We start from the raw sequence: 22502 nt of genomic DNA, 5'->3' as shown, positions 1-22502 counted from the left end.
AATTGCGAACTCAGATTCTAATCGCACAGGATCATGACGGAGTTGAATGTGGCGGGGAAACTCTCCACGAGCATTTGGATAATAAGATTTTACAAGAAATCCTCGTTGCTCACCAGTTCAATACTCTACGTTCAATAAATTGTAACAGTCTGGCTAAAGAATGACAAATAATAAAATAATCCATGTACTACCAACGACAAAATCTCCCGTTTCTTTGGGTTACCTAGTACAGGGACATTATTTTATTTTTACTTCAATTTTTATTGTACCTGAGTTTTTTAATGTACTTCACTCTCACCCCTTCTACTAATGAAGTTCGACCGTCCTCCACACAGATCTAAGACCGCATATACAGTCATAGTAGCCTTACGGTCATAGTAAACAGTACGTTCCAAAATATGTTCGTGTTTTCCAGTGACTATAGAGCTTTCAATATTCCATCATTTTCCACTTGCCTACGTCGCATCCCGGTTTCCCCCACCTGCTTCTATTCGCCTCTCTGTAAATGCTAGTGGCTGGGTTGTCTTAGCTCTTTTCTGAGAACATTAATTTCTGTTAGGGATTGGACGTCTACGTAATATTATACCCATACAATTGTTTAAAATAACTTAATAAAAGGGCCTCGTTAAGTAATCAACTGTCACGTGATTTCCTCCCTTTCTACGACGCTGCGACGTAACCACTTGGACGGACAGTAGATAGCATGTCTGAGTAATTTTATCTTTTCGGATCGGGCAGAAGTGAAGATTGAATTTACAGTACGTAAGGTCTCTTTTATAGAATAGGTACACAATTATTTCAACATGAGTTACTGATACGAAGTACGAACCTGGTAATTGGAATTACGTACAATAGTCTATAGTGCGATAATATGCACATTAGAACTGAAGCCTGTATCGAAATGAACGGCCACCATTTTCAAAAATGTGTTTAAATATCCATATTATGATTATTTTTCAATTTAACTTCATTCTCTATAGTGTACGCTAATGTGCTGTAGACAGTATAATATACACTGCATAATGAATACGTCCGCATGGAAAGCTTAGTTCGTGAGTAAAAACACTTATTCTTAATACTGTACTGTATTTTGATTAAACAAAATCCTAATGAAAATTATCAAACTCAAAATCGCGATAATTCTTAGTTTACGTAAATGGATGAACTACTTTTCTCCCTCCTATACCTAGTAAAGTGATTTGTTTGTATATTACGCCAGTATCATCGAACTCCAGTCGTGGAAGGGGGTAGCAAACGGTGTTTCCGGTTCTTAATCCTTGATCCAAAAGTATAGTCAGGTTAATATTAGAAATGTTAGTAAAAAGAAAATGATATCCCTGTATAAAAAATAAGTATGGCGCAGTCGTATCTTAAAACATAAGTTGACTTTCCCCCACCATATGCAGAGTTTGCATGTCTCATCGTCAATCGGAGACACTGGAATCCGAGCTGTCATTTGTAGTGTAGGCGGATCCGAGTTCAGTAACACGTGATTTTTAAGGCGATACCGGCCAGTCCACAGTATAGAGAACATACAGTAAAGACACCTAAGCCATTTCGTGGGAACAAATTCTGAGTGCGCATGTCACGAAACCGGGTGTATTATCTGGAACCTCCACCAGATGGTTCTCCATCTACGACAGGCTGGCATAATTTAATATTAACTGAGAAGATTTATTACTCACCTTTTAACAATTTGAAAGATATGAGGCAAAGGAATGGCAACATAATTATAATAATAATTACTTCCGTATGTAAACATCATGGAAATATTCACGAATTGACGCTTATTTTAAAGTCACTGGTAGATGCTTAAGTTGGTAACGTAATATTGAACCATTAGCTACATAGATCATGACATTCGTTTCGATGAAGTTACGTCAACAATGGATATAATAAAATTTTGTCGACTAGCTAATAACATTATATTAGTGATGGATATTATTTCATACCAATAACGTTATACTTAGGCCTACATGATTATTCCTATTATTGACAGTAATATTTTGTACATTGATATTGATGTTGGTTTCCAAATTGGAATTAACATAGGCTACATATTAAAATTTCTAACTGTATCGGTTGAGTAGAATGTCTCTAAATAAGTGAAAGAAAACATAACCTCAGCTACATAATAATTACCCGATTACATTGGTGTACAGCTAGCTCTTGGATCTAGCTATGAAAGAGCGATTGAAAAGGTACAAAAATTCATATGCGCAATGACCCTTGCCCGTGTAGTAACATGCCGTAGTTTGAACTCCGTGAATGCATTATTTCTTGATTCGAGGCTTGTATAGAGATAAGTAATTAGTATGCGCAAGAAGGAATTAAATAATGTCAAAATTTACATACATAATGATTTTTGCACATAGTAATAAGTCTACTTTGCAAGAGAATTATTTTCTGAGTTCGACTATTACAAAATTTCAAGACGTAATTAGGGTTTGGTGTAGGCTCTTGTATCTAGCAATGGAGTTAAGAATTTATATTACTCACTACAAAAAATCCTTTACGAGAATGAAAGAAGGTAAGAATTTGTTAATTCAAATGCGTTGTTACTGCAATATATCTTGCACGAAAATGGAAGAAGGTAAGAATATTGTAATTCAAACGTAGCCTAATACAGTAAAGGAAAAGTGAAAGAAGTTACCGGGATTTAACTGTTGCCAGTTAAGCATTGTCCACCAAGTGCAGCAATCCATAATGATTTTAGGATTACGTACGTAGTTATTTGATAAAAGTTGCAGTAGAAAACACCGTTCTGCATTTCAAAACTTATTTTCTGTTGTTTTCAATCTGATAGGCGATTCTAAACGGATTTTTTTATGCTGAATTCGAAAATAATCTCCATTTACCCCATCACGTCAGGTTTTCAGACAATTCATGAATAACTAGAAATGAAATTACAGCTTTGCGAAACGCCATAAAATTATTTTCAACAAGAATTTTGTGAGAAAAACTGGACCACAATTTGCTATTTGCCATTAATTAATCATTAATTAATATTAATTAATAATTATAAGCACTTTCATAACCTTATCTCAATATTGCACTTCAAATTTTCTCCTCTTTGACCTCCTCGCATGTTATTCAGAACAGTCATCCAGCAACAGTCCGCAATGTTTCCACTATGAAGCAAAACACCTTTAAGACTTTTCTGAGAAGAATCTATGAAGAACCTTCACTCTTTTGAATTATAGTTTATGTTATGAAATTTTAAAACTGCAAGGATGTCCTGGCAATACACTAAATTTTCTTCTTCAGCAACAAAAGGCATAAGTTCCTTCTCACGATGCCTGTACCATGAGAAATATGTACCTTCAGCCAATACTTTCTTTTCCTTTAACCTAGAACCTAATAGTTCTCTCACTAAATCATTAAGCTCACTTTGATTAAAACATCTATCTTCACCAGTATTGTCTAGTTCACAAGTATGATCCACTGGAGATTCAGTTTCAGTGCTATATGCAGATGGCACTGTATCTGATTCAGGGGGTAGCGGAACGTGAATATCAGAACCATGAGGTACGAGCCGAATGGCAGAGGGAATGTTAGGATATAGAATATTTTTTATTGTTTTTAGCAGTATATCCAGCTACCTTAACTGTACAAAAATAATAATCGTCTCCATGATTTGTAGGTTCCCTCCAAATCATAGGGATACCAAAGGGCAATGACTTCCATTTTCCATTTTTCCAACTTCTCAACTCTTCAACACAACTACGACATACTTTATGGGGGCACCAGGATTTGTCCTGGTCTCCTAACTCAATGCCAAAATATTGAAAGTAAGTATTCTTTACAAAAGCTGTTATAGCTATTTTGTCTCTGTTTTACTAACGTATATGACCCACACATATAGCAAAACAAATTTGAATCTCTCGACATTTCTATGAAACAACACTATTATGTTGTTCTCTCGCATAAAAATGAGAACTCACACACTTCAATTTTACACGACAACCAACAACACAAAACTGAACCTCTAATTTTAAAACAACTTTTAAAGGGGATAGGTTTATTATCTCAGTAAGGAAATCTGCAGCCTCATAAGCTGGATTGCATTTCCATAAATAAATATATATACAGGGACCCTATGTCATTTCTCTAATTCATTGTTAGTTTTAATAGCAATCTCTAAGAGTAAATATTTCCTTCGTAATTTTTTTATGACCTGAGACACTAAACATTTCAACTTCCTGTTTATGGATAACGTTGGGTGCAGACAGATAAAAATCTCCAAGAAGAAACAACGGATGCCTTAACCTCGGTTCATTTTAAGGTGGAGGATACAATTTTGTACATCCCTGAAGGGCGGATATAGTAAGTAGATTTTAATAAATATCAAATACAAACATAATAAAGTATATTATGTCACATTTTAAGTAATAAAGTTTAAATTATAAGCTATCGCGCATTTTTAACAAACGACAAGCACACTGTAATATTATTATATTACGAAAAATATTGAAAACATAAAATTTTGAATTGTGAAAAATTCTGAGTTGGTACGCGAAAACGGATTTCATTTTTGAAATCAGTGTGAAATTGTGATTCAGAAACGCTCATTTATTTCAAAACAACAAAATCCATGCAGAACGGTGTAATTATTAGGCCCTCTTTGTACACCTAGGTAGTTAGGCCTACAATTAGTAGCCTACATCGGATATATAGTGAACACATTTTTAATTATAATAAGTTACCTCGAATTCTTGTTTATTTATTAAATGTTTCCCTGATGTATGTATTTTAAAACATATTGTGATCCAAGATGAAATGCAATGGATATGAAGAAACAGAATAAAACGGTAAGCACTTCGCTAATAGTATGTATTACTTCAATCATGAACACTGCAATTTTATATGTATTTTGAAAAGAAAAAGTGAATTTTCATTAGACCTACATAATAAGACACAAAAATCACTACAGAACAAAGGAATAATTACAACAGTTAATACAAAGTTTCATCCGAAGGTTTAGCATGTCTGAACAGCTGATCGCTAAAATCAGCTGTTAACCCTGCCAATACTAGCGACATGGTTGGATTCATTGAGAACTAGACCTCCCTGAGCTTGATTTTAGCACCAACAACATCAAAGGTGCCGATAAGAGTTGTCTCTACTGTATGTTCTTTATACTGTGGCCAGTCCTGCTGATGGGAGACCTAGCGCATGCGCAGATCATAATTATTTGCGTGTGACTCACGTATAGTAGAGTGGGTGAAGAAAGAATAAAAATGCTGAAATTGATCAGGGAGAGAAAAATAAATTCACTGATGCTGAATTGCAAGAAAGCATTATTTATAAGTTCGTTAAACACTATTGGTCCTATAACTGTTCATTTAGCGTCAGTAAGAGTTGCAAGAACGACCTTTAAAGCTATTGGTTCGTTAAAGCACTCTGTAAACTATGGATGGAAAATCGGAGCTGTAAACTCTTAACAAATCGTTAGCTGCCATACTGTGTGTATATATATATATATATATATATATATATATATATATATATATATATATATATATATATATATATATATTTCTCGTTTTTGTATCTGACAGTGTTAAGTAATTTCGTGGATATGTTATCATCAGGCTTCGGTCCTGGGGCCTGTTTCACAATGTTTACAATCTTTGTAAATTGTAAACTTTGCTTGTAAATTGTAAACTTCTGTTTCACAATCTTTGTTTGTAATGTTGAACTTTACGAAGGAAATCAAATCTTTACAAATTAAATTTTGCTCACTTTACAAGTATTCTGTTTCACAATGAAGAGTAATTTTACAAACGTGTAAATTTTACTTGTAAAATTAGCACATTTTCTACAATACCTCTGAGATGTGTAAAGTTTGATATTGCAGCAAATTATGACTAAATACAATAAAGAAATACTTATTAAATTAATTTTTGAGTAACTGGATAATATTAAGAATTAAACTAAAGCAGTTTTGATGTTATTAAGGAGTTCTAATGACTTCAGACGAAGATAGATATTGAATTTAGGCCTAATCAAACGAAGACGTCGGTCTATACGTAACATTCTCCGGGCAAGAATTAATAACACGTTCGTATCATTGTATAAATTTAATGAAACGTTTCGAATGAGTCCCGCGCTATACTTCAGAATACCGCGTATTTATATACGAAGACTGTATTTAATAAATAATTGCACTTAATAAATAAGTTCCCTGCACCAAAAATAAATAATTCAATAATGCAATAGCGACACTACTTATGCGGAATTCTGAAGTCGTTTCGAGTCCCGTTTCGCTGGAATCTCTCCTACAAGATATGGAACATCATATCCAACATCCAAAAGAGAAAAGTGATGCCCTAACCTCAAAGCGAGAAATGTATTGTTTTGCATTGGATGCATACTAGCTGTCAGTTCCGTGGGTTAGCAGATAAGCACGGAATTTCTAATATATCGGTGTGCAAAAGTGCCCACAGGGTAGTTGATGTTATTAAAAAAGTTAAATTCGGGGCAGGTTTTTGATCACCAAAATGTTATTTACTATAGCACAGAATTTTTATGCTGCTGATGGAATCACTAATGTTTGTGAGGTTAGGAATGCAACATTAATAAATACTGATGGATCAACACAAAAAATTAGCCTGATTTTGTGTTTAGACATCGTAATTATTTTATCAATTGCATATTTGTACGTGAACGAAATCTGTTATTTACTTATTTGACTGAATTTTGTGCTAACTTTAGTCATTTCAGTAATAGACGTATTAGTATACTCGACCAATCACATCACATGAAACTCCATTGTCGCCAATATATAAAAATCTAAATACTTTTAATTTTTTTAACAATACTTTATATTTTCTATTGGTGAAATATGAATCAGCAAGCTTAGAATAATCTATTTTAGTACAAAATTTAAACATATGTATCGATAATAGTAAAAATACAGAGACTTTAGCTCTGCTCCTCAGCAATTTTTGTAAACTGTCGTTGGCGATATTGTGTAACCAATAATGCGTATTTATAAATTACTTTAGCTGATTTTGTAAAGTTCGTCAGACTTTACAAACTAATAAAAAAGCATTGTGAAACACAATTTACAAGCATTTGTAATCTTTTACTTGTTATTTGTAAATTGTTAATTTGTAATTTGTAAGGATTGTGAAACGCGCCCCTGGGCACAGACACGCATGAAGTTCAGAACGCACGGACGATAGTGTTCTGTTGGTCGAGTGGAGCGGGAGATGGAGAGCACCGTTACTTCGTGTTTCAACATGTAAACAGTCCGTCATAGTACGGCACAAATTATATTTCACTGTGTACAGATGCAGTATATACAGTACATTCTTAGTGTAGACAATAAATGTCTACCATTAAAGTATTAACGCGAGTTGTAACCTTCAATCAGGTGTCCTTACGCCGAAGCCTGTTACACGTACCGCTGCCAAGCAGCAATAGGCCTGCACACAACGACATTACGGAGCCACCTGTGCTGTTGCAGTCGGGTGACTGCACACGGGTCATGACGTCATTTATACTCCGCTATTTTAAACCTCATACTGGTTACTCTGTGTCCCTAGGCCGAAGCCTAGCTATCATCACAAACAGGTAAGTAAAATGTAATATACATATCACAATGAACTCGAGATTCATGTGTGTATAGGAAAAGTTTTGTGAATAAAGCAATTAGATACTTTAAAGTAGAAGGGTGCAAAGTGCCAAAATGAAACATTGGAGATAAGATAAAAAAAAATGTAGCTATAAGAATAATTGTACACATATTTGTGTCATGTTCTTTTACTGATAGAAAACAGCAATAGTACAATGTTTACTTATTAATAATAGTGGTATGTAAAGACATTATTTCTCCATATTTAATTATATAACACAGATTGTGAAAAGGGTTAAGTAATGGGTACAGTTGCAGTAGAATGGTGCAAAGTCCAATACCTATTTTTTCCTATTCTGGAGCAATTTTTACTCACAGGTCTGTCTGTAGAACTGCCCATGCTCCTCATTTGGAAGATAGGGAGTCATTGCTACTAGATCCCCCTTCTTTTCTTCAGTAATTTCCCTATTTTATGCTTTAACATGAAACAATGCTGACTGTACATCTTTCATGTTTCTTTTTTCCTTTTTATGCACTTTAATGGTATGCACTGCTTCATTATCATGGGACCATTTCACAGAAACACTACCTGCTTTACTAACATTATACTGAATGCAACATGCCTTAGAAATATTCAAGTTCTTGATGGAAATTAGTTCATCAGCAACATCTTGCATATTAAGGAAATATGACTCTAGCAGTGAAAAGGTTTGAAATGGTTTTACAACTTTAGAGTCTTGTACGATTTTAAGCAGGTCACTAGGAATGAAGGCTTTTGTCACTTTCTGTCGTTTTTCAATAAAAGCGAAATCATAATCGCATTGCAAGAGACTGTGGCCGCTTGTTCTATGTACTATGTGGCAACTAAAAAGAGACACATGAAAACCATTACACGATTTTTGTTTTCAGCTGCACAGTTATCAGATTCTTCTTGTTTGTTATGTCCATATTCATCAGTTTTAGTACACACGAGGCAATCTCATTGGCATCTCCACTCGCGATGCTTTCATCCCACATACACATGTAATACTGCATTGTATTCCATACACAAACTCCAAAGTTATAACGTGAAAGCTGACGTCTGTAAAACATTTCGCTGTGTGTAAGTTTGGGCACAAACATGACCTGTTGAAGATCCATTGCATTCTATGAGGCAGCTCAATAGGGTGCTTACCGTCTGAAACTGCATGGTGCTGGCAACGTAACATCTAAATATCTCGTTTAAGGAACACAAGTGGATGTAGCCTCTTTCATACATCATCCTCCTAGGCACATTGTACTTTTCTGCATAATAATTTCGTTTTCTATGATTTTGGCACTTTGCACCTTTCTACTTTAAAGTATCCAGTTTTATTAGATACTATTATAGAATCGTCTGACGTATAGGTTATGTTGGATCAGGTACAACATCTACCAAAACCAAGAATATTGAGAGATAGATCGAATTTTCTAGAACAACACGATAATATTGATTTTAAGGTTAGTTTTATATTATCGAAAGAAACAGTCATGGCTCTCTTGCATGAAATAGGGCATCATATTGGAAAAAAAATCGCACGCAGTAAGACAGTATCAGCAAGTAACAGCTGTTGATTGTCTTGCGCTATTACGCAATAGGAGCGTTTCAGAATGTGATAGTGGATCAGATCCATGATCATAAAGGTTAGTGGGGTTTAAAAAGGGCGCGTCAGTTACTATGGCTATTTGCGCCCTTATCTAAAATCATTCACTAAACACCAACATAATACAATAACCAGAATGCTTAAAAGAACTAAAAAACGTTGTCACGGTTAAACCGAGGCAAACAAATGATGTTCATAAATCTACAGTTTGTAGAATAATAAGATGTGTGATTGTATTGCAAGAATGAGAGAACAATACATTACTATACCTCGAGGAAATTCTGTACAAATAGTAAAACAGGATTTCTTCTCAATTTGCAATTTTCCCAACGTTATTGGTGCATAGACTGTATGTAGCCACATGAAATTCAAAGTCCTCTGGACACTTGAATGAGATGTACCGAAACAGAAAGGGTTATTTCTCTATCAATCTGTACCAAGAATCGTTGCATGTTGACCTGAGTCAGTATTTGATGCCTGTCTTCTAAGTGCAAAGTTTGAAAACAACATAGAAATGTACGTTAAATGCCCAGACATAAACAGCAAATCTGTATAATATACTGAGAGAAACGACATACTAGGGGTTTATTATTTCATGTTACGGTATGCGATTATTACCCGGATTCGAATCGTTGGTTTGTGGCCACAGAAAATTAAGACAATTTCTTCAAACATCACTATGAAGTTTGTAGAGTTCGAAAATACTAGCCTCTATAATATCTATATACAAACATACACAACTTTATGGTGTTTCTACTTACTTTGGAAAGATTGTGTTGGACAACCGGTGCAGTATATTTTTTGAAGGCCGGAGAACTGTTGAATTTTGTAATAAAATCCAGAAAATGTACACTTTGAACTGGACGCCACTCTGTTGATTTCATCTGCTCAGATGCCACATAATTTTACATTGTCATCAAAATATTTTTGATTTAGAGTTTTCTCCCCACCAATTTCCATACGGACTACTTGATTTCTTGCTATTCACTGGTACCTGAAACATGATTTGCATATAGTAGATTAGAAATTACACTTTGGTTTGAAGTGTTATTAAAAATTGTCTTATTTTATGTTGTAAAACTTTGTCTAATACTACGTAAACATTCAGATACGGTGACATGATGATTGAGAAACATTGCATAGGCTATTTCAATTCACATGCACTCAAAAAGTCATGATGTTTCTACTTACGTTGCAAAGATTGTGTTGGACAACCGGTGCAGTATATTTTTTCAAGGCCGGTGAACTGTTGAATTTTGTAATAAAATCCAGAAAATGTACACTTTGAACTGGACGCCACTCTATTGATTTCATCTGCTCTGATGCCACATAATTTTACATTTTCATCAAAATATTTTAGATTTGGAGTTTTCTCCCCACCAATTTCCATACGGACTACTTGATTTCTTGCTATTCACTGATATCTGAAATATGATTTGCATATAGTAGATTAGAAATTACACTTTGGTTTGAAGTGTTATTAAAATTGTCTTATTTTATGTTGTAAAACTTTGTCTAATACTACGTAAACATTCAGATACGGTGACATGATGATTGAGAAACATTGCATAGGCTATTTCCATTCACATGCACTCAAAAAGTCATGATGTTTCTACTTACGTTGCAAAGATTCTGTTGGACAACCGGTGCAGCATATTTTTTGAAGGCCGGTGAACTGTTGAATTTTGTAATAAAATCCACAAAATGTACCCACAACTGGACGCTATTGATTGGATCTGCTCTGATGTCACATAATTTTACATTTTTTATCAACATATTTTAGATTTGGAGTTTCCCCCCCCCCCCACCAATTTCCATACGTACTACTTGATTTCTTGCTATTCACTGTAATCTGAAACATGATTTGCATATAGTAGATTAGAAATCACACTTTGGTTTGAAGTGTTATTAAAAATTGTCTTATTTTATGTTGTAAAACTTTGTCTAATACTACGTAAACATTCAGATACGGTGACATGATGATTGAGAAACATTGCATAGGCTATTTCCATTCACATGCACTCAAAAGTCATGGTGTTTCTACTTACGTTGCAAAGATTCTGTTGGACAACCGGTGCAGCATATTTTTTGAAGGCCGGTGAACTGTTGAATTTTGTAATAAAATCCACAAAATGTACACTTTGAACTGGACGCCACTCTATTGATTTCATCTGCTCTGATGCCACATAATTATACATTTTTTTATTAAAATATTTTAGATTTGGAGTTTTTTCCCCCACCAATTTCCATACGGACTACTTGATTTCTTGCTATTCACTGGTATCTGAAACATGATTTGCATATAGTAGATTAGAAATTACACTTTGGTTTGAAGTGTTATTAAAATTGTCTTATTTTATGTTGTAAAACTTTGTCTAATATTACGTAAACATTCAGATACGGTGACATGATGATTGAGAAACATTGCATAGGCTATTTCCATTCACATGCACTCAAAAAGTCATGATGTTTCTACTTACGTTGCAAAGATTCTGTTGGATAACCGGTGCAATACATTTTTTGAAGGCCGGTGAACTGTTGAATTTTGTAATAAAATCCACAAAATGTACCCACAACTGGACGCTATTGATTGGATCTGCTCTGTTGTCACATAATTTTACATTTTTATCAAAATATTTTAGATTTGGACTTTTTCCCCTCCCACCAATTTCCATACGTACTACTTGATTTCTTGCTATTCACTGTAATCTGAAACATGATTTGCATATAGTAGATTAGAAATCACACTTTGGTTTGAAGTGTTATTAAAAATTAAGTCTTATTTGATGCTGTCTAATACCACGTAAACATTCAGATACGGTGACATGATGATTGAGAAACATTGCATAGGCTATTTCGATTCACATGCACTCAAAAAGTCAAACTGTATCCTCATTAAAAGTTTCAACTTTTTACTTACCAGATTTCAACAACAAATTCGGCGGTTAAAAGCAAAAACACAGGAAACTCATTCTTACAGTTTTGGTTTACATAATCTGACAATTGTATGAGGAAGGCTACTTGCGTCAAGATTGAGAACTTTTCAGTAATAAATAATCATATGAATGTCCGCTGGTGTTTCTACTTACGTTGGTAATACTGTATTGGACAACTGGTTCTAGATATTGAAGACCTAGAGAAGTTTTTGGTTTACAGCAGGTATGGGGAACATGTAGGTATAGCTCGCGCAAGAAACGATTACCGAAAACCAATGGTGGCGTTGCTGTCTGTTTTGATGTGTATAAGTAGGCAGGCCGAGGGAGGAGAGGTGCGAGTCGATGGAAGTACTGTCTGTACCAAGAAGATGAACAAGTGAGGATATCGCTGTGAAAATAAAGATCGTAGCAGGAGAAAAATTCGAAGCTAATTAATCGCTCAACATATGTTTACGAATGAAATAATAATACCGTGCGATACAAAACACGTATTCACATGCAATGGAACAAACTAAAGTCGTAATGTAACTATCACAACGCAAGACTGATTCTATCGATGACATTTCTCTTCCGACTGTGCTCTCGAATATCATTCAAGTTATCTCGTGACCTTTCCTCTCGCCCGCTCTTCCTTATCGCAGTGTTTGATTCGCATTCCTTCCGTCGGTAATCCGTACTTGCGAGACCTTTTTTTTTTTTTTTAATGAATAGGAAGAAAATTATTTTTTCTCCCTTCAAGATGGAGAAGCGAAATGTTTACTTAGGATCAAATATAAGAAACTTTCGTCAAATTCAATGCTAAGTACACGTCACTGCAATGTTGACGTTGAGCCAGTGTTCCTCGGCGCTACTTCATAAACAAACGGTGCTAAACCTTGGAAGGGGTTGAAATGGACTTTTTACCCATGATGCTCAGTTCCCCATCGCGTTTTACAGTACACAACCACGTCTCAAGTCTTACATTTGCAAGATATTGAAGCCTATTTTAATAATAATAATAATAATAATAATAATAATAATAATAATAATAATCCGTGGCGCTACAGCCCGTGAAGGGCCTTGACCGACCAGCCGGCTGCTGGCCTCACGCCCACATGCCGAAGCAGAGGTGGACGATCATCCAACCAGAATGGAGGTATCGTGTGGTTAGCACGATGATCCCCCCAGCCGTTATAGCAGGTATTCGCAACCGGATTTCGCTACCTATCGTAGCTCCCCAAGTGCATCACGATGCTGGGTGGGCATCGGTCACATACACTGGCCGAAATTTCATGAGAAAATTTCTTCGCCCACGAGGACTCGAACCAGCGCGCATTCCGTAACGCGAGTCTTAGGCAGGATGCCTTATAGTGTCTGTATAAAGACAGTGTGGACAATAGCACAGTTCACGCCCACCGCCGCCATTAAGATTCCATGACGAGCATATGTTCCTATGGAACTAATGAAGGAATCGTAATTGGAATATATTTATATGATGTTCTCCCTTTCTATCAAACATTTTTCTGTCATATATAGTGCTTGAATGCGTTAGCAAAGGTAATTCGCAGGTGTTTTATTAAAATTGGCAGTGATATAATTTTGCAGTACGTAATGAAATTTAGGTTATGCTAGACAAGTTGGCGAGCTGCAGCGTTGCCAACCGTAGCTGGAACCGGCTAAACATAGAAGGATTTAAGGACCCGTAGCTGGTAGCCGGACGGCTGTAGCTTGATGACAAAATGTATCCGTTTCGAGACTCGACCACCTGACCACAATCAAATATTATTCAGTTTCTTAAGTTTGCGTGAGATATGGTATATTTTTAGGAAGGCAAGTTCAAAGCAGGTTCATAAAAAGGGGAAAGGTAGGATGGAGAATTTTTTTGAACAATCTCTTGGAAAGATTTCTGAATAAAGTCATAAAAAAGGGACGGGTCTCAGTTTATAAACAAACCCATGAAAGGACTGCCCGGTCAAGAAGTGAAAGTCTTGTTATTTTATACCAGTACACGTTAGCAAGAACTGTATGTTTGAAGGTTTAAAGAAGCCGATTCACAAAAAGGAATAGGGGTTGTTTCGCATTATTTCTGTCCCTGAGAAGCTATGAATAAAGTCGTAAAAAAGGATAAAGAATGCAAACGCTATTTCTGTATATTTTTTTCTGGAGATAAGTAATAGAGTCAACTTTCTAAGAAGAAACGTTGAATGGGCTGCCCAGTGAAGCCGTCAGTCTTGGACAAAAGATCCTACAGTATTTTTTTTTTTTTAGCTTTGAAGGTTTCATTTTTATTGTTTTTGAGAGGGACTCTTGAACTGCAATTTTTAACATAAACTTTTTTTTCTTAAACTTTCTATTTCCCCCACCCTTCTTCATCCCCTTCTATGCCCATCGTTTTTTGATATTTTAGCGTCAGTCTGTCTGAAAAATCAGTCGCGTTCACTTAGTTAATCTTGACCTACGTTTTGCCAGTTTTGTGATAGTTTGTCAATGTGCAGTGTCTTACAATAGTGCTAAGTATGAGTTCTTCGGGGAGTGTATGTGAATCCACGCATAGAAGAAGAGGTGTAGAGATTCCCGAGAAGAAGAAATTAATTCGTAGTGAATCTAAATTGAAACTAAAATCTCGACAATAAAAGTATAGGGGGGAATGGGAACAAGATTCTATGTTCAAAGGATGGATACGACCTGTTAGGGGTGCCGAATAAAGCATATTGCAAAGCGTGTAGATGGGAAACTGGCGAAATTGAGTAATTTGAGGGAACATTCAAATACTTTGTTTCAGTGCAATTCACAACCAAGTACGAATGTACATGCCTACGCAAATACTTCTGTTAAAAGAGCAGAAATTTTATGGGCTGGGTTAATAGCTAATAATATCAACCGTAGATTATGTATTTTTCAAAATGTGTTGAACTGACGATAAATCATCTTCCATTTGTAAATATTATATGTAGGGCTACATAATTATACAATATATATTTAAATGAAATTTAGGACGTAAATAATTATTTAATTTCAAGACGTACGTGTAAATAGTGATTTAATTCCCACGTGTGGACTAAATAGTGATTTAATTTCAAGACGTATCATGGAGGACAACAATGCTGCATCAGAAATTGGTGAGTTTAATATTCAAAAATGTATTATTAGAATTATTTTTATTCGTTCTTGATTATGATTATACACTTTTAACACTTAGGTACATATTACTAATCTAATTGTTAAACTTGTTAAATTAACAACTTTTTAAAATTCACTATGTAAAATAATGAAATTATAGTATTATGGTACTGTATCTTAGTGACTAGTTTCGGCATAAAATCTCGCAGTTAATTTAACAAGTTTAACAATATTACGTTAATGATATAACCGTGTAATCAAGAATGAATCTGCAAGACGATACCAATTAATTATTTCTGTTTGGTTCTTTGCTTATTAAATGTAGAATATTATTATGTAAAGTAAATGTACACATGTATTAATTTAAAGATAATTGCCAGCGTTATTTTGGTTTATTTTCATATTTTTATTTGGATAAACAATTCTAAATTTATCCCTAGTTTACTTTAAAGGGCTTTCATACTACCAGATGTTCATACAAAGTAGGTTAGTATAACAGCTGTCATTCAGTAATAAATTTAAGTTCGTTATCTTTGATCGCTGTAAATCAAGAGACCCGTGTTCTTTAGAAAATTCAGGTAGTCGTTTCTAAAGGGAGCCTCACTTTCTTTGTTCGTTTGGTTCTCTGTTTAGGTGTTTACTATAAAACAGTCTACCATTTCGCACTATTACCATATAAATCACTCTATCTATAACATAAAATACACGAATCTAACTACGTATTCTGCTATCCCGCCAGCGATGTTTGGAAACTTAATGGCGGCCGCGTACCACGTGACTGCAATGACCAATCAAAGTGAAGTCTCGTATGGCCACACTGTCTTTATACAGACACTGTAGGATGCCTTAGACCGCAACGCCACGGCGCGGGACGAAGCCTATTTTATCTTTCCTTTATTCCAGGCATGAAGCATGTCTACGCATTCATTCTTGGCAAAGATTTTCTATTACAGTTGAAACAATGGATTGAAGCCAGAGCCTTCTTCAGCTACAAGCAGGAGCATGGGTAGGTTTGGCAACGCTGATTGGGGGCGGGAGATTCTAATGTGATATTGATGTAATTGTGCTTGCTCATTGCTTTCCTTGTACGTAAGGTATATCTTTTTAATATTACTTTATGCACAAACGTAAGATCAAGATTCAGAGTGATGACGTAAATTATTACTGATTCGAAAATAGTGTGTTATTGCAATCAATTAGCTATACTTCAGAATACGGCGTAAGTAGGCTACTTACATACAAAAACTGCCACTTAAAATAATTACAAAACATGCAAATCTGGCTTTCAGGTGGGTTCTTGGGGTAGCTCAGTCTGTAGAGCGTTCGCGCGCTAAGCGAAGGGTCCCAGGATCGATACCCGGCCCCGGAACAATTTTTCCTTGAAATTATTCAATTACAAAACATGTTTTTTATTCATAGTACAAAGGTAAATAAATAAATAAATAAATAAATAAATAAATAATAAATGAAAAAGATATTCCTTGTACCGAAAATAATAAAATCAATAATGCAATAAAGACGTAAGTTCCTAAGCAGTATTCGTAAGTTCCATTCAATTAACAAATTTTTGGCTAGCAAATTTTCAATATTTTGCGACTTTATGGTGTGAAAAGTCTAGGATATCATATACATTTTAATTTCATGTGAATATCTGTCATGCTTTTCTATGAATATTTCAGATGCCCAGGAAGCCAGTTTTAGCTTGAACCTGGCCATTCACCATAACCATACTGTAATCCTAAATTATTTGCTATAAACGTTTAAAAATATAATTTTAAATAAATATAACTACAGAAAACAAGCTAAGAATGTAAATTATGCAAATAAAATGAAAATGTAAATAGAGGAAACTATTGACATATTATAATAAAGTATTAGGATGCAAATACAGTTAGGCCAAGTATAAAGATCTATGAAAAAATGAAGAAACATACCTTCAACATAATACATAACAAAACACATTATTATTTATTAAGTATGTGCCAATCAGTGAACTTTAAATCCTGTAAATACGAAGTGAAAAGAAACACGTTTATAACTAATTTATTACAAATGAAATAATATTAATAAACAAACCTTGAAAACCAACAAAGCGAGTGTATGCATCTACAAATTATAGGTAGTTCTGACGAATAGCAGGCATTCCGAATCTTCAACAAAACTGCAACATTTATGGGATCACAAAACAGCTGTTTACAATGAACTTGAAAATCAACGGCGTAACTTTATCGATATAGCAGGCGAGACCCAACAATTTGGCTAGAATTCTAATACACCACAAACTACAAGTAGTTTATATAATATTTAGAAGAATTGTAAATCACTTTGTCATTAAGAACCGTAAAAATTGCCAAAGACTGCAGCCATATTTTCATTTATTGTCTTTTTTTTTATCGCTAACACGCACTTAGTTTATAATATATCAACAATTAAGGTTTGGTACGACCGTGAACATAATTTCATCGACACTTATATTGTAACATTAATTTACGTTGAAAATCGGCATTATCTAGCACAAACACGTGTACTGTATCGTAGGCCTTCGTTTGACAGTTAATTGCAGTGTAGCCGACGTATGGCTCCGGCTTGTAACTAAAGAAGGCTCTGATTGAAGCTCCTGTCTAAATAGTTCGTTGGGTCTGACATGGATTTCATGTTCTGCTATTCGTTTTAGGCACATTATCACAACGTTCCGTGATAATTTTAAGTTCTGTTGTTGGGTCGTGGTTGTGTGACAAGTGCCACATTTCAAGATACTATCAGAAAGGAAACTGTTATAATAAAATGAAAAATTAAACGTCTTTACACAAAATAAATTACTGCAACTGAGGGAACGAGTGAAAAAAAAATATTTTAACGATAATTTGAGTTGGCTGTCACCTTAAATGTAGGATGGATGCAACGAAAGAAACACTCTGCACTTCCTAAAAACTTGCATTGCCGAAATTGATAATGTTCTACTATATTACTTTTATTTCTTTGTAGTGTCTCCGTTACGTAATCTATGACTACTTCCGTGGCAGACAGATAATAGTTATTTATGGTACTTGTGAGGTAAGTGCATCTTTCCACTCGCGCAATGACGATCACGCTCACAAGTACCATATGTAATTTTATCCATGATCTAACAAAAAATTTTGTTTTATAAAAGAAAATATGTTGAAAATAAGTCCTCATATGGATGGCTCAGAACGAGACTGTTACAACTCAAAAACAGAGATTTTTCAGTAGAGCCATTTAAAGTTTTCCATTATAGATGGTAAATCAGAGAATCATGGCACAACAATGAAAATTGGTATATATAATCATTATTGTTATAGAAGTTTATTGAAATATTAATTTTGTCGTTATTTGTTTTATGTATCTTGTATGTGACATTTTTTTGAGTTGCAACAGTTTCGCATTAAAATATTGTGACAGAATTTCTCAGATATAACAGTATTCCATAATATATTATTACTTGCAACAGGTTTTTCCTTATATCACTCTGTAATAAATTTAGATAATACTATGGAAAAATGTGTCAAATGTAGATTTAGAAACACAAAATCATATTGGTTGATATCGGGATGACACAACAATAAAAGAAATAAATTACACCAACCAGGATGACTACAACAATAATAAGAAAAAATTGCATCATGTAGCCTAGTTGCCTCATGAGTGATGCCTTATTGGTGTAACTTAGGCCTATGAGGTTCAAACCTGTCTTCGGACATTCGACTAAACATCAACATGTAGTGAGAAAAAACATGTTTGGTTGTTATTCAAATGTAGCATTATTTTCTTCAACACCACTGGAAACTTTCAAACTTTTACACAGATCAAGCAAATTTCCCCCCCACATCTATCCCAGGAGGCGTAGAAAATACTGACTTTAGTATTGCTAGAGAAGATTTGCGCTTCCGTCTTTGTCGACTACTTATTTTTTCGAAATCTTCTTGTTCATAGGACTGCTTATAGAAGATGGCGAAAGGATCCTGTTTTCTGACTCCACGATTTTCATAGTAGACTAGCAAGGTCCGTGGACGGTCGGTCGCTATCGCTCTCACAGGTCCCTTCATAACAGCGTTTAAAGGGACAGTCAAGAGGGTTGTAAATCTGTGACGTCACCACGGGAACACTATATTCATTTTCAATCCTCGGCTTGCACTTTCTAGCGATAACCAAGTGATTTAAACATCTATATTTATATGTGAAGGGTACACGGGTAAAACGATCAAGGTCCATCAAAAATCGAAATTGAGTTAATAATGCTATCTTATAGTGGAAAAGAAGTACTATCATGTGGTGTAGCTAGTAATAAGAAATCATCATTCTTGACATTCCATTACGTCAATTTCTGTTAAATACACACATAACAAAGTATTAAGTGCTTAAACTTTAAAATTCGTTTTTCTCGAAACTTTCTAAAATGGACCTTGATCGTTATTCCCGTGTACCCTTCATATCTGTTAGGGCCACTTACACACTGGAGGAGTAAAGGCTTAGGGATATAACTCCCACTACAATATCTCATTTTTTTAATTCAGTGATGGTTTACTTTCCAAATTCTTAGCAATATAAAAACTATTATGAATGCTTCACTGTACTTGCTTTAATATCTCTAACCTTTGTAGAATATCTCAGTCCAATTTAAAAGAAAGTTATTAACGAATACGCATTGTACAATAGTTTATTTTACACTTCAATTTCTGTTTCCGAACCTCAAAATATTAGTTAGGCCTGTATTAAAGTAGTATTCAGTAAGTAAAAACTACTCATGTGAACGACAGAATTTACATTACGCATGCAAAACGTATTACATTTCCCTTAATAACACTAGAGTAGAGTGTGCACTAAAACTAATCAATAATAATTAATTTTATACAGGATCGCTAAATAAATATTTTGTCAATTAACCCATTTCAGTGAAGTGATTGAGGACGGATTTCAATACCAACGGGGAATGAAATTTAACACTGATTTTACAAATAGAATAATTTATTTTAAGAATATTTCACAAAATTTAAACCGACTCGCCTAGTCTTGTGAAGGACGCGATGTCCTGTTTCCTTCTATTTAGGTAACGAATTCTAAAAGATGTCCGTGCTCTACTAAATAGCTTCAATAATCCTGGATCTTCATTTAGAAGCTTTTTCCTTAAAAGTCTAAATAAACAGCCTATTATATTCTTTTTTTCTTTTGACTGATTTTTTATGAAATTTTCTAAATAAAACTTTACACTCTTCAATAAAATTGTTGCCATCCACTGAGAAGAGGGATAAACCAGCCCACCACGTGAAACGATCTCTATCCATCCTGGAGTTTGTTGACTGGAATTAGCATCCGAAACTGCACTTTTGTTATAATATTTTCTAGGAATATAACCAGCATCATATCTGAGTGTTTCTATTTCTTTCCTTTTCATTAGATCTGTAATGTCAATTCTATCATCATTATCTACCTCTAATAGCTTTATTTCATCAGGGATTTCGTTCACGAGATCCTGAAAAACTTGCTTTGTTATTATTACTCCACCTGAATCTTCTACTGGGGCACTTGTAGGGTGGGGAAGGCGACATCTTAATATTAATAGGCGCAAGCGATTTTTCACTTCGACGGGCAGAGGGTTATTATAAAGAGTCCTATCCCACGAATTTGGAAAAACAGGTTTTCCAGGGCGTCCTGATTGAGTTTCCTAGTCATTATATAATCAATTCCTTTTTCTTTTAAATCTCTGTAGACCTATAACACTTTCAAGCTCTTACTAGAGGTAAGGAAGCCATTCTGAAAAGGTAGAAGAATATTTTTGCTTCTGACTCTCAGTTCTTTTATTGTTTCTTCCATTCTATCTAATATCTCTACTTGTTGCTTGTGGTTGATCCCGAAGACACATTTCAGTTTATTGTGTATAGGATCTTTCGGAATTCTCGAGTTCATTACATCTGTGAAGTCATTTATGAGTTGAAAAAATTCATGTACTTCTTCACATTCGGGTATAAAATATTTAATCAGAGCAGCAGTGTAATGTGAAAAAAATTCCATGGCAGGTGCAACTCCTTGGCTATCATTCTCTTGCACAGTAATGTGACCCCAATGTAATTTCGGGAAAAGTTGCAACTCCGAATAATTGGATTTAATAATCCGTCCAATTACATTTTTTCTACTACATTGCCATTTGCCATTCAATTGAAACCCACTGTTAATAAAATTGTTCCTTAACAACTTAATCAGGTGGGGGCAAATCTGCAAAAACCCAAATATTTTTGTCTCAAGTAGGATTTGAAAAGCAGGTTTGATTTACATTTATTTGTAACTTATTCCACAGTCTTCCATTGCCGCCACCCAGATCAGAAACAATTGCAATTGCTCTGAAACAAGCCGCTTCAATTTCTGATATAATTTCGAACAGTAGCTCTCTGTTCATTGTTTTATCGAAATCATAATAGATGGGCTGCTTCCACTCACCTGTCAATCCTCGGATCATTACAATTTAAGCATTTCTGTGAGGACCCTCACGATCCTAACAAATGACACCATTAACATTCATCTCATCAAACAGTAACATTGATAACTTATCAATTTCACTCAAGACAACCCCTGTTCTTTTAAAATTTTCAGTAACTGTGTAAGAATACGAGGAGAAAAGGGCAATTTTTTTGTCCAACGCTGCAGAGTAGCAACTCTTGGTAGAGCAATTCCCACCTGTGATCTCAAATGATTGTAAGGCTAATGCAGGGATCATGTCTTGTTCTTCCCATCTTTGCTTCCTTTTCCCGCTAATAAGCATTTTTATTTGCCCTGGAGTGAACACTTTAACTAATAAATGTTTTACTTTTCCATTTACTAAGTGATTTAAACACTTTCTTTGTCAAATTATGTTTCTAATTTAGACTCTAACTTTTCAATGTCTAATTTAAGTTTTTCATTTTCTTTACTTACTTCTTCATTTTCTTTTTTTTTTTTTTGAGATTTAGCTCCTCATTTTCTAATGAACAGACGAAATATAACACACCCAATGGATCGTCCCGACGCACTATTGTCTTTGCATCTAATTATTGTTCACTTATCTCAGACAAAACCTTTTTCTGCAAGCTCTCTCTTCTACACGTTTACTTCTAGCACTGTTTATCTCACTGTTTTTCACATAGCACATTCGTAAAATCAGCGACGGTTGGGCATTTAATTTCATTGTTTTCTTTGCTGGTATCTTCAAAAGCTCGGCATTCAAATCACGCTCATAGAAATCAGATGTCAAATGTTCGGAACAACTAAGCGCAG

The 22502-nt window shown here is 34.8% G+C and overlaps 1 protein-coding gene and 1 long non-coding RNA gene across 2 annotated transcripts in view; both read right to left on the bottom strand.

The window, feature by feature from the left end:
* The window catches only part of LOC138702237 (uncharacterized), a 31357-nt gene extending 20354 nt beyond the window's left edge, over nt 1–11003 (bottom strand). Inside the window, exons 1-3 of the long non-coding RNA XR_011332822.1 lie at nt 10825–11003; nt 10396–10628; nt 9966–10198 (exon numbers count right to left, since the gene is read on the bottom strand). This is a non-coding gene — a long non-coding RNA (uncharacterized lncRNA). The remainder of the gene's footprint in view (nt 1–9965; nt 10199–10395; nt 10629–10824) is intronic.
* Nucleotides 11004–11750: 747 nt separating this feature from the next.
* Nucleotides 11751–22502, bottom strand: part of LOC138701736 (uncharacterized) — a 61804-nt gene continuing 51052 nt past the window's right edge. Inside the window, exon 4 of the mRNA XM_069828957.1 lies at nt 11751–11913. Within this exon, the coding sequence (XP_069685058.1) occupies nt 11833–11913 (81 nt within the window). The 3' untranslated portion in view covers nt 11751–11832. The remainder of the gene's footprint in view (nt 11914–22502) is intronic.

This window comes from Periplaneta americana, chromosome 6 (genome assembly GCF_040183065.1).
Source record: "Periplaneta americana isolate PAMFEO1 chromosome 6, P.americana_PAMFEO1_priV1, whole genome shotgun sequence".
NCBI lineage: Eukaryota > Metazoa > Arthropoda > Insecta > Blattodea > Blattidae > Periplaneta > Periplaneta americana.
This window is presented reverse-complemented; position numbering and strand designations above follow the sequence as displayed.